The sequence below is a fragment of the Sylvia atricapilla genome, chromosome 3, assembly GCF_009819655.1.
Source record: "Sylvia atricapilla isolate bSylAtr1 chromosome 3, bSylAtr1.pri, whole genome shotgun sequence".
Lineage (NCBI taxonomy): Eukaryota > Metazoa > Chordata > Aves > Passeriformes > Sylviidae > Sylvia > Sylvia atricapilla.
This window is the reverse complement of record NC_089142.1, coordinates 82,224,922-82,238,465: the sequence shown is the minus strand read 5'-3', so window position 1 is coordinate 82,238,465 and position 13,544 is coordinate 82,224,922. Positions and strand designations below refer to the sequence as shown.

The window sequence follows — 13,544 nt, the reverse complement described above, 5'->3', positions numbered from 1 at the left end:
CTTCAGCATGAGAAGGCCAAATTGGTATGGAATTGTATACTCTCTGATGAAGATCATAAATATATAAGCAAAATATAAATAATATAATAATGTGTCTGGTAAATGTGTTTATTTCCCCCTTATTTATTATTTTCACTGGTACTCAAACTCCCAAATAGAAGAGGTTTCAAAGACAAACTATTTATAAGCTAAATAAATCCTATTAAGAGGTATTTTGTTATGATGGAAGATTTTAGGTCATGAGGCATAGATAATATAAAAACATTTTCTGAACTGTCCAAAAGCCCAAACTGTATGTTCTTACATTGACTGAAAATACAACATCCTCTTTTCCAAGACTTTCTCTAACAACATTGTTTTTCTACCAGTGTTCCAGATTCCTTTATAAACATATCTGTTAAGTAAATTACTATCACAGGAAGAGCAAAAATGCACTTATTCACTTTCTTTACTAAATTGGCTAATTTGTTTTTAGTCAGACTTCCAGTCTCTTAGCTGAAAACAGATCTTAAAAAGTTCAGCAAAACTAAGACACACCTTCTTCTTTACAAGATCATTAGAACCTATGTTCAAAATTATTTCTGTGTTTCTGAGATTCTGCTCATATTTAGAGCAAGCCTTTTTATAGCAACTAAGAACTACCTAGGACTGCTGCTTTTCCCTCTCTGTTGTGCATTTCAGTAACTGAGATCTCAAACTACAGGTTTCACTCCATAATGTGGCTGAGAGGAGCCTCACACAGTCAGTGGTACACAGCAAAAATAAACACGACAGCCACTATCGTTTCCTAGACTGTTGCAGAAATAAAAAAATGCACACATACTTACAGAAGGGCAAATAAGCTCTATTGCTATGGATTCCTCAAAATGGTCACAGACTATGTAGAGTTCTTAACAGTGGTTGTTGCTTCAAGTCTCATGCGGAATAAAAATGCGGAATTCTCTCTAGTACATGCAGCCTTCAAAAGCATCATGCTATTTGACATTCTGTACCCATTAATGGGACCCTCCCCAAAGGTAGTGGGTATTCCAGTATCCATTTGGACAATACCCACTATCCATTTGGAAGTCTTTCCAAATTTGGGGTTTGCTTTTTTAAATGGCAGGTCAGAGGGACTAGGTATTGCCCATGATGTTACTATGGAGTTTCCATAGTGGTTTGTTTACCAATGGGTTTGCTTCCTTTTTTTTTAATAAGTAAACTGGAACATACCATTGCCATCATAGAAATCAATAAAAACAATCCAATATTTAAAATTTAAGCAGAACTATGGAAGATAACTACTATAATGAAAAGAAGAAAAATTCATAGTAGTACATTCTTGACGACACGGAAGAGTCATCAAAACCGTGGCAGTACAATTTTTGATGCTGGCACTTTTGCCAATAAACTATCAGAAAATAGAGCTATTCCATGTGTCCTCAAAATGTAATTTTTTTTTTCCTCATTATACACTCAAAGGGTATAGGATAAGTTTTTCAATTAAATTACCTGTCCCAACGATCTCCAGTCTAGGCTGGCACTTCCAATGTATACGTGCTGTTTATCAACAATCCAGAATGATGACTGAAGACGACCTTCATTATATGCTGACATGTTCATATACAACACTTCAGCACCTAAAGATTTAAGGATAGAATAATAAATGGCATTACTTAATATGAGATAATTTACATTATTAAAAGAAGAAATGACTTCACATTTCATGGCCTCAGTTTCCAAAATTAGTGAGGGGCATAATGAAAAGCAGTGATGAACATTGTTACTGTCCCAATATTCAAGACTTTAATTAACATATATTCTGGTTATGTGAAGAAAAATTTACTTAGTGCATGTCCCAGGTATAGGGAACATTCCCATGCATTATAATGTCTACCTAATTTCCTTCCACTTTAGAATCAAATAATTGATTTTTTTTCCAGCACTGTATGCTCCTAAAAATAGTTCATTCCTAAATTTCTATTCTGTAGCACAAACCAGCTACATATTGCACTAATGACCTTTAAAAAATGAATACAATTAGAACCCCTGCCAAAAACGTAGACTCTGCTCTGCTCCTCCTGCTCTTTGCAATGGTTTGAGCAGGTAGCTGCAGTGGCCATGGCACGGAACAGACCCCAACAAGAGGCACATGGGTGGAGAATTAAAGAAGTAAGAAAAGGCCTAAATAAAGTATGTTGAAATTGCTCTTAATCTTGCTGATCTGTGACATTTGATCTACCACTTTGAATGGCACAGTTTTACTAATGACTGTATGTCATTGAAATCCAAGGAGCTCCTTGTTGGCTCTGTCACATCACTGGGAATGTCTGAATTGGCCCCATCTGTATGTTTGCAGAACTAAATCTAGAATATATTTAATATTAGGTAAGATTAGGGGATTTCTCACACCATTACTGTTCTTTCAGTGCTCCAGTGTTTGCAAAATTAGGTGATTAATATGAATTAATCATTGCTGAAGGCGTTTTACCATAACCCACTCATCTTCACATTTCAGTCATGACTAACCAGGGAAAAGAACTGACAGTAAGCAGCAGCCTGGGGGATAGTGATTGTACCAGCCATCCCCTATTAAACATTCATGGGGCCTCCAGTACCATGAATTCCAGTAATGGTTGAATATGAGTCACAACTTTAAAAGAATTCCAGGATACATAGAGAACTAAAATGTATTTCTTTTCATCAAATTTCCTGTTTTTTGACCTCCAAATTGCAATATTTGACTTGCAATTTTAGGCAACAGTTACCAGTGCTAAATATTCCTTTATTATTATGAAAACAGCAACTTTCCCTGAAAAAAATTATTCTAAAAGTTCAGACATCAAGAAAAGAAGAAGAAACAGAAACAGGTAAGATGCCACTTACCATGATGCACCAAACACACAAAATAACATTTTGAGCACATTACAGTTTGGTTCATTGGTCAATTGCATTTGGTGCAATTGACTCACCTACTTTTCCAATTTTTTGCATATTTCATTCACCCACACTCATCTATCCTTAGAAACAAAGATTTTTCCAATTTCCTTTGAACGTAGTGCTGCTACTTTCAATTCATGCATTAACAAGTAGAACTGTGCTAATTATTGAGAAAATGAGTGTGCAATGGAAAAGAAATTAGAAAACACTATAGCAGCTGTTAAATAGTTGAAATTGTTTCCTGGTGAATAAACAAAACAAAAGCAACTGCTCTTAGCTAAGGATAACCATTCTGTATGGCACTAAAGTTCTAGCTAGTGATCCAAAAACTATGTTTAAAATCAGGTTTAACAAAGCAGTTTGTCTTGATGATGTTTTCGTACATCTAATTTGCAGCATTAAATATCAGTGTGCATTTAACACCAACAACACACCTACACCAAACAGGTTATAAATGAAATGTTAGGCTTTTTGCATAGTAAAGATAAAACAACAGGAAACAACAATGAACTTCCTTCTCATAACTGAGAACCTAAAATAAACACAATTCAAAAAAAATTTTTAAATATCCAATGACGAACAAAAATGCTGACTACCAAAGCTATAACAGGAGACTATTTAACCAGTAATACCAACATTAAAAAATAGCAGACATCATCAGTAACTTTACACAAAATTTAAAAGCTGTAAAACATCAGGATTTGTTGGCCTGGGTTGACATGGGCATAAGCAGTGGGATGGGGCTATTATTCTAAAACATAATCTAGGCTTCAATTACCAAAACAGTGAATATAGCAGTGCAGAAGATACTGTTACCACATATACCAGTAGAATCAAAGCCTGGAACCCAATTTCTTTTCCTTTCAGAAATAACCGACTGGTAAGTGAACAGGTGAGGAAGCAGTATCTCCAAGTTAATTAAAAAAAAAAAAAGGCTTTTGTTGCAAACAGCAGCTGTTGTGCAGCCTATTAATGAGCCCTTACCTTTTGATGAAAGGAAACATGTATCAGTATTGATAATTGCCTCTGTTCCAGAAGCCCTTGAGATGCTTTGTTAAAATAGGCTTATCAAGCCTTCAACACAATCCACTATCCCTAGCGTGGTTCAGGTCCCATGAGGAAATTAAATTGGACTGATCAATATGTGAAGCCATAACAGAACTCTCTGTCATGCTGCAGTCTCAATTACATGAAGCTGTGACTCTACTGAGTTCAACCAGAAGGGCACATTTGTAGGCTTGATTGCTAATAAACATGCCAAATAAATCTAACTATTTTGTTTCACTGGAGATTAAAATTCAGGATAAGAACTCAGAGAAAAGCAGGGCTGTCACTTTAAACTCAAGTGGATTTGTCTGTCCCTTAAAATTGTGCATTCTAAGGGTGGGACAGATGACATATCTTCTGTGGGAAAAAACCCACAAAAAAAGAGACACTGTAGGGATCAAAGCACGTTGTAAGTCACAGACATTTATCTGAGTCCTTTTTCTTCTGGGTGGGGAATTTTTTTACACTGTATGAGGTAGATGACTGATGCAGTCTGGGATGCATGGAGGGGACCCTGCCATTGAGAGCCTGGACTTTCTGCATGTGATGTGAACACAGCCCCTGGGAAGTGCCAGACTGCAACTTGGCCTCTAGCTTAGTCTCATAACAGGAAGAAAACAGAAGGTATCAGTAGTATTGCAAGAAAGATTGACTTTTCATCCATAAAGAAAAAGAAAAAGTCCAATTCCCAAAGTAATCCTGAACAAGAGGGATGGCCCAAGCAAATGCCATTTACAATTTCTAGCCTCGCAACATCCTGTTTGGTCTAGCTGCCTGCTCTCAGATACTTCACTGCCAATGTCTGAAAGTTACAGGGCAAGCTTGACTTCAAGAATACGAACTTGAAGAGAATTGGGATTATTCAGCCTGGAGAGAACACTTCATGGTGACCTAATTGTGGCCTTCCAGTGCCTGAAGGGAGCCTACAAGAAGGAGGGAGGTCAACTTTTTCCAAGGGCATGCTGAAAAGAGGGAAGGACAAAGGGGAATGAATTCAAACTGAAGGAGAGTAAATTTAAATTAGATACTAGGAGGAATCTCTTTACTGTCAGGGTGGTGAGGCACTGGAAAAGGCTGCCCAGAGAAGTTGAGGATGCACAGTCCCTGGAAGCGTTCAAGGCTGGATTGGATGGGGCTTTAAGCAACCTGGTCTACTGGAAGCTGTCCCCGCCCATGGCAGGGGGGCTGGAACTAGGTGATCTTTAAGCTCCCTTCCTAGCCAAGCCATTTTATGATTCTACAAACCTAAAGCTAGGGTGTTTTTTACATATTTGAGTCAAAGCACTAAACTCTAAGCAGGAGCCTTTGATCAAGGGCATCACATACATGGTGTCAGGAAATCCTGTGTCAGACACATTCCTGGCACAGCTGTGTTGCAGCTCTGGATTTTACTGCTGCTCAAGCAGGGTCACCAGACAGCCACACAAACTGGGAGATTCTGCTTCATGGGAGACTGCAGGAGGTCAGAACTCACAGGGCTGCCACTTGGCCTCCACATCAACAGTCTGGAGAAGGTGCACCTTCTTTGGAGGTCTTCACTTTCTTGAGGCTTTGGATGCAACATCTGTGATCAGCTTAGGATATTGTCCTTGTACTGAGGCAACATCATTATGCCAAATCCCCTCACTGGTGGATGCAATAAATAATTTTTATAGGGAAGACCCAGAAAGAGCAATTATTTAGGCTGCTATTATCACAGCTGCCTTGAAAGCAAACATGCAAATTCTGCTTGCACAGTTTTCAGCAGTACCAGTTACAGGCTAAACTCACTCTGGAGTTAGCAAACATAACGCCCAAGAAACAGAAGCTGCACTTGCTTGTACCATGCCTAAAATTGGTCTTCTGTCTTCACAACTTTCTTACTTTCACTACAGTGTTTTTAAAACTAGAGAGAAAGAAAAATAAGGGGAAGAAATTTAGGAGTAAAAGGAGAGCCTGAGTTATCTGGGAAGTCTGTACAGACACAAATCTCTCTTTCCCTATATTTTGCCATTTACGCTTTCATTTAATTTATTTGCTTTTGATCATAACCTTTAGCACAAAGTAAACCCATGAATAAACATAATTTTTATTCTACTGAGACAAAAATTCAGAGTTTTCAATACAAGTGGTCACAAGTGGTGGAGCAGCTGTCTCATTTGGAGCAGACACAAGTGACCCAGGTGAAGGATGATGCCCCCATGAATTTTCAGGCTTTTTTTCTCAGCTGATTGCAAAAAGAATGGACTTCTTCCAGAAGCCCCATTAGTGGGACTGGCCACCACTCAGAAGAGGACAAGTACAAAAGCAAAAGAATGCACAACTTGAAAACAAAGTTATTTTTACTAAGTCTCTGAATGATTAAAAGACAAACTAGACTATTTACTATTTCTGTGCTCTTTATGGAATATCAGATTTGAAATGCAATTTAAAAGTCTGCCTGGCCCAGAAAGATTAATGATGGAGATCTATTTTAAAGAGAGAACACTCAAGGACTTTTACGGAAATCTCTGATTGTAATACCTTAACTGTTTTGTTTACATTGCCCCCTGCTTCTCTCTTTCTCACACACATCCCCTTGTCCTTTTTAAAAACTACCAGGACTGACCAATCCCTGTCACTCTGGGATTATGTGCTATTCATCAGTCTAAAGCCACAGTAATTTAAAAAAGAAGCAGCATAGAATCAAAACCTTGCTGCCTTTTCTTTAGCAGCTCTATATTCAACTGTCACATGTGCAAAAAAATGAAATCATAATTATTCAAAGAAATTGCATTCTAGAACAAGTCCAAGTAATCTCCAGAAAGCTTTTGCAATAATATTTACATTCATGCCATCTTGGCCTGTCTTAGACTTAAACTACTTTCAAGAGAAACACTCCCAGTGTACAATCAGCCATAAGCTGTGGCAAATGTAGCTTCTCAAAACTGCCTTTAGGAAAACTGGGCCCTTTTTGATGTAGATATTTTTCACAAAAATTTACTGTAATGCTTACTAGTTCAATTTACAGCATCTGAGGTCACTGACACAAAGATAATTTTGAGGAAATTAATACCCAGGAGAGGAATCTGTGACCAAAGCTGCACAAGCCCCTCTGGTCTGTCTCTGGAAAGACACAGGCCCTTCAGCACTCACTGGAATTGCGATGGATGGGCTCACATGCTTGGGGCTGTGGCGTGGGTGGCTCAGGGACAACATGCAGTCACTCTGCCTCCTGCGTGCTGCCGCTGCTCATCTCCACTGGCACGCTCCCCAGCCAGCTCACGTGTCCCTGTCTGGCTGGAGCTTGGAAGAAAGGATGCTATAAGAGAGCTCTCCTAAGCAGACAGGCTGCAGTCAAGGATCTCCCTGTGGAGCTGAGGACGTGAGAAGAGAGGTCTCCATCGCTGCCATCTGACTTCCCAGCCCCCTCTCCAGGCCCCGCGCCAGCTTCTTGCCTGGCTCCCTTCCCTCCCCAGCAGTCTGCAACATGCTGTCGGGCTCTGCCCTGGATGATCAGGAGAGCAAATAGCCTCTACACTCACTGTCGGTTTTTCGCTTTGTTTTTTACTCAGTCAGTGGGTTGAAATAATTTCTGTGAGGCAGTACAGCGCCAGAAACTGCTCCATCCACACAGCTGTGGAAGCCAAGAGCTCAGAATGTGGATAGCAAAGAGCAGGAAGAAAAAGGAATCACGAACGAGCATTACAAAACCCAGCTCTCTAACTGAAACCAAAGTAGTACAGAATTACAAATGGCATGTTTAAAAAACCCCCAACCCCCCAAAACAACACCAATTACCCCCCAAAATAGTAGCATGAACAGATCTCGACTTCAGCAACCCTTCTCTGTCCCTCCACCGCCTCTTCAGCTGTGCCAAAGCAGCTTTTTCAGGGAATGAGTTGGATCAGAAAATGGATCCAAGTTAAACATAAATAAAATCAAGAAAGTAATTTCAAATGTAGAACAATTCCCTAATTCATCTCATCACATGGCAGTAAACAAATTTTTCCAACACAGCTGAAGGCACAGCACAAATGCTGTGGAATGAGAAGGGAATGAGAGGCTGTGGTTGGGTGCAACAAGATGCAGGAACTGCCAGTGTGCTGCCATTTAAAGGTACACCCACATAGTCTCAGCCTCTGTTCCTCTCAAAATCAGGCCTCAGTAATTCCAGGTGGCAAGCTCCAGAATTTGTTTACCTTTTATCTTGCATAATTATTTGTCTTGTGCAAAGTAGATAGGAAAGCAATGCTGGCATTTGCTTGGGTTGGCACTCCCCATGTGCTTACACAGGGGTCCACGGTGACACAGAAGATCCAGAAAAGACACACCAGGAACCTTTGTGTGCAGAGCTGGCTCACTGAATGCAGGATGGCAGATTTTTGAGAACAAAGGAAAGGTCAGAATTAATTTCTTGCAATTGCTGATTTAGCTTCATTGACATCTTGGGAGCTAGTTAGTTCCCAATGTAACGTTTATCTAAATATACCCTTACACTGCCTTTGAAGATGTCAAATGCCAGCCTTTGTTGCTAGCCCAAGCAATAAAAACCCTGATTTCTCAGTTAAATACCCAGTTGTAGCTAGAGTTCAGCGTGGGAGTTACAGCTCTCCCCTATGTGAATGCATTTTGTGCTGGCTGCTGGGCTCTTGATTTACTCAGCAGAAAAATCCCAGAAATATAATCAAAGTGCTTCCCATCCCATCTCACTGGAGAGACAGAAGAGAGCCCTGACAGTATTTCTTTGTAATACTTTCCTACCCAGCTACACCTAATTTCTGATTCACCAGCAAATAGCCAGTGGTCCATCACAAATATGACAGCACAGAGATAGAGATTCCCCTCTTTGCCTGCAGAATAGACACAGTATCAGAACACTCTACTTCATCTTCCCCATAAACACATTCATAAAATGGCATGGGCTAGAAGAGGGCTCAAAGGTCATCTAGTTCCAACCCCCCTGCCATGGGCAGGGACACCATCCACCAGCTGGAAAATCAGGTTGCTCAAAGCTCCATCCAAACTGGCATTGAACAGTTCTAGTGAAGGAGCATCATTACAACTTCTCTGGAAAACCTGTTCCAATGCCTCTCCACCCTCACAGTGGAGGAAATATGTGTGGACATGTTTAATTAACCTATACACAGAATTTTAGAGTGCAAAGAAGGAATAACCTCATATAACTACAGATCTCTGGTCCTTCCAATGATGAAAATCCAGGGCATCAGCATGTCCTTGAGAGGCATATGCTGCCACCCAGTAGAATACGCAAACAGTATAGCTCACTACATAGAACAAGACAGGAAAGGACATGCTCAACTCTAAACCTCCCTAGATGTAGCCTCTGAAGAATTTAGTGTAATTTAAAAATCTCCAAAGGGCTTTTCCTTTCCTTCTAGTAATTTTATCAAAAGTAGCAAAAATTTCTGCCTCTTTTAAAAAGTGTTGCTGCCTGATGTAGTAAACCTGAGAAAAATCCTTATTTTTTACTGCCTTGACTCTGATATCAATATTTGTAAATAATTTTTTATTTTTGAGCTATTTGAAATATTTCATATCAAGTCATAGAAAATTTCTAATAAAATTTTGAATAATGAGAACATAGATGATCAGTTCAATTCTTTCTCCTTAGCAGAACTCAGCATTCCTTTAAATAGCACTTTCTTAGTACAAATCTGTTCTGAGAGTTTGATGATTCAGTAGAGTCTGTAAGAGAACTCATATCCAACAAAGTTTTCTAGAATAGTAAAAAAAAAAATTCCACATCTTTTTTTGCCCTTCATTATTGGAGAGTAGACTGCTCATTTACTAGACAAAGCTATAAAAGTGATTGCTTTGGAGATTGGGAAAAGTAATTTTCTTACTTAGTTGATTCGAGTGACAAAGCATATTACCGCTTAAAGGAAGACTATAATGCAATCAGTAAAAGCATTATTAACAGCGGATTGTGGCTTTCTTTCTTTGCCTAAGTATAATTGTATAAGTTTCGACTATAAAAGAAAGCTATTTTAAATATAATAGAGAGATTAGTAAACTTACACACTGCTTACCCCACTTCCTGTTGAAGACTTTACTTGGATTAGCATTACGAACCACTACATTTATTTATATACTCCTTGGATGAAACATCCAAGAATTCAGTGACATTTTTTCATCCTAACACATGAGAAATTAGGATCACAACCTTTTATGAATGAACAAGGCTAAATCTCTACCAAGAAAAATGCAGTGACTATTTATCTCTTTCTCTCTTTTTAACTTAGCAACATGATTTCATTCTGATATTTATATATTCTAAAATCATCAGTATTGGCAACACTCACTTCTAAATATGCTGACTAGGAGTAACAACACTTGTACATCATTCTCAAAATGTGCTTCTCAGACATCTGGAGCTCTGCTTTGGGTTCTGTCAGTTTCCTTCTCTTGAGGAGAAATAAATCTCAGTTCTGGAAGGTGAGATACTGCAGGGCAGGTGAAGAGGTGAGGACAGAGTTTGCCCCCTTGGGTGGCTACTGCTCTTAGTTTTTACAATACCTTCATAAGAGAACGTATTTTTTTCCCTGAATTTTCATTAGATGTCTCTCTGAGCAGCCCTAGAGTATTATCTGCAGGCTACCAAATGCCAAGAGCACCAGCTGACCTGGCTGTGGCCATACAAGAAAAGCAGAGGCACAGCCAGAAGTAACCTGGGGCTGCCAGTGGCACAGACATTTCCTTTCACTATTCCCTTGTCTCTAAGCAATTTTCCCCACCTCCTTCCTTTGATCCTATCTTGTTATCTTTCCAAGTCAGCCTTTGACTGTTCTACATTTTTTCCAGGTCATTCCTATCTCAATGACAATTATTTTTCTCTCTATGTTGTCAGAAGTCCACCAATAACATGCTTCACCTTTTGACAACATTCTGTTCTGATCTTTTCAGACGATTAAAAAAAAAAAAAAAACACCAAAAAACACAACAACAACAACCAAACAACCCCCCCCAAAAACCCTCAAAAGCAAAAAAAACACAAACCCAATCTAAATTTTTTAGTTTCTGACCTTCACTTTTATCTGATTCATTCCTCCCCCTTATTTCATTTTCCTCTGCTACTTTCCCCCAACATCATTCATCCTCCCTCTCCTTCACTCTCTTGCATTTCATACTCAGTTCACAATTTCACTTTTGCCGTTGCCTACTCTTCCATTGTTTCATTTATCATATAATTCATCCAGTTATTCATTTAGTCCCTCTTGCTTGAGTTACTTGAGGAACATATTTTATTTTGTAACTACATAAGCAGTCTATGGTATATTTTTCAAGCCTTTACAAATAAATTTGTGGAAAGGAGAAATACATTTTCTTAAGAGTTCCAAGGCTAACCATGGCTTTGGGACACCCAGATTGGTCCTAATTTCACTTTATTTACATGTGCTAGGACTTCTACAGGCATTAACTCATAATATAAGCCCTCAAAATAAACACAGATTTCTGATAGTTATTGCAATTTAGGACCCTGGGAATTTCTTCTTGCTTTCTTAGTTCAAACAACAACTGAAGTTGAGCTTTTTATTACCATGAATCTAAGGTTCTTGAAAGAACAAAACACTTCTACAGCCTCTTTTATCAAAGTAAGCATGTACAATAGACTTTGCAGCTCTGCTGTAGCAGACTGAAGAGTGTCACACTTAATTTACTATTATTCTAACTAGTCTGTTAGATGCATTTTTGATTGCTTCATTATTCAGGCTTGGTCACCCACATACTTCATTCATTTCAATGAAGGAATTTTAAAGAGAAAAAATGGACATGCCCCAATGTCAAAATCAGAAAAATCCAGACATTGGACTCAGAAAAACGAAAGGTGTATGGGGAAAAATGCTTTAATTTGAGGAAATACCTAGGGGATAAAAATCAATAGCTTGTCAGTAAGCAGGTTTTTAACATGCATTGACTTTCTTCCAAACAGCCTTCTTGAAATGCATGAAGCAAAACAAAAGGAAACCACAACTCCAGAGACTCTATCTCATTATCTGGGTGAAGGACACATACAATATACAGTCAATAAAAGTAACTGCACACTGAAATCACAGAGGATTTTAGCACTGCAGAGGGACTAGATCACAAATATTGTCTCATTTCTCCAGTGTAAATATCAGCAACTGCCTGTGAAGGACAGGAATATAGGTACGTTATTCCCCTGTAACATTTTGAACTGGTGGATAACCAGGTCTGTAGGACTTCTTTTTCTACTCCAAACCACACAGGACAGAAAAAAGAAGCTTGAGGACAATAAGAGACAGAGAAGGACCAGTTCAGAGCCATTTGGGATGGCAGCAGGGTACAGGACAGGGGCTGTGGAACTGGACTGCTTGCTGCTGCCTACTGGGATCTCTATCAGAGCAAGACCAGAAGGCAGCACAGGCATTTCAAGTCCCAATATAAAATCATGGACTTGGTTACAATCCCTAGTCTTATGGCTGAGAACAGCTGCTTTGTGGTCCTCTGCTTAGGAACTGTTATTTTTGAAAGCTCATTGCAATCATCACAATGTTCTTTTGAAATTATTTTAAAGCTCAGTATAGTTATTATATAGTCCTCTAACTGCTAGCACTTTTGTCCATCACTTCAATGCTAACAAGACTACTGAGATTAAAAGCTTTAAGAGCAGGGATCTGTTTTGCTTTGAGTCACTGAAATGACTGTCAATTTCTGTACTGCATAATTACTAATACTTACACACTGTAGAAAGTTAATACTTTTGTCCACAGGATAGAAAAGGGGTTGAAATCACTCTGTTCTCAAGGATAAACATTAGAGACAATTGCTCTATAAGGACATGCAGAAAGAGATGGAAAAGATGGAGAGTAACACTGAGATATCAGAGAACTTTGCTTCCAGTTGAATAACTTCAGAAAGATCCTAATGTCATTTGCTCTTCAATCACTGAGCTGTGTAAAGATTCATAACACACCAAAGTGCTGTAGAAGCTGAAGGTTAATTTGGGAACTGCTATAGGAGATTACCAGAAAGATCAGTATTAGCATCATAGTGGTAAATCCTTATCCCAAAGATCACGTTTGTAACTAATGTTGTATAAACCAGCAAGATTTGGTCACGTGGGTTTACTTTATGCTACGGTTGTGCTGTACACAATAACCCAAGCCTTTCCAAAGTGTTTATCAAATAAAAACTGAATGGTGTTGGTCAAAGAGTGCCAGTTTGGTTTGGGCATTTATTTAGGCTTCTTTTATAACTTTGAGCACACAGTATTTAATCAGGCTTGAAGCAGAAATGTTGTACTGATTGAGCTAAGCAGTGAAGGAGCGAAAAGAACATAATACAAGTGCTTGTGTCATGTCACTGCAGGCGATGGTCTTCTCAGAGATGCCCAGGTCTGAAGTTACACTTCAATCTAAATGACATACAAAACTTGAACAAGGTGAGAGACAAAACACTGAGCCCACTGAGAAGGCTGCAGTCTCCTTGCAAAACCATAGCAATCAAAGATATACCAAATCTTACCAGCAACACCGCTTCGACTGACCAAGGTACAGTTCTAAAAAACCAGTCAGGCTTCCAGTGAATATTAAGTATGTGAAAATCACATGAATGCACAAACCAAAACTGACCGA

The 13,544-nt window shown here is 39.0% G+C and overlaps 1 protein-coding gene across 1 annotated transcript in view; it reads right to left on the bottom strand.

Annotated features, from left to right (window-relative positions):
* The window catches only part of PLD5 (phospholipase D family member 5), a 138,415-nt gene that overhangs the window by 29,012 nt on the left and 95,859 nt on the right, over positions 1-13,544 (bottom strand). Inside the window, exon 5 of the mRNA XM_066314431.1 lies at positions 1,492-1,619. Coding sequence (XP_066170528.1) covers positions 1,492-1,619 — 128 coding nt within the window. The remainder of the gene's footprint in view (positions 1-1,491; positions 1,620-13,544) is intronic.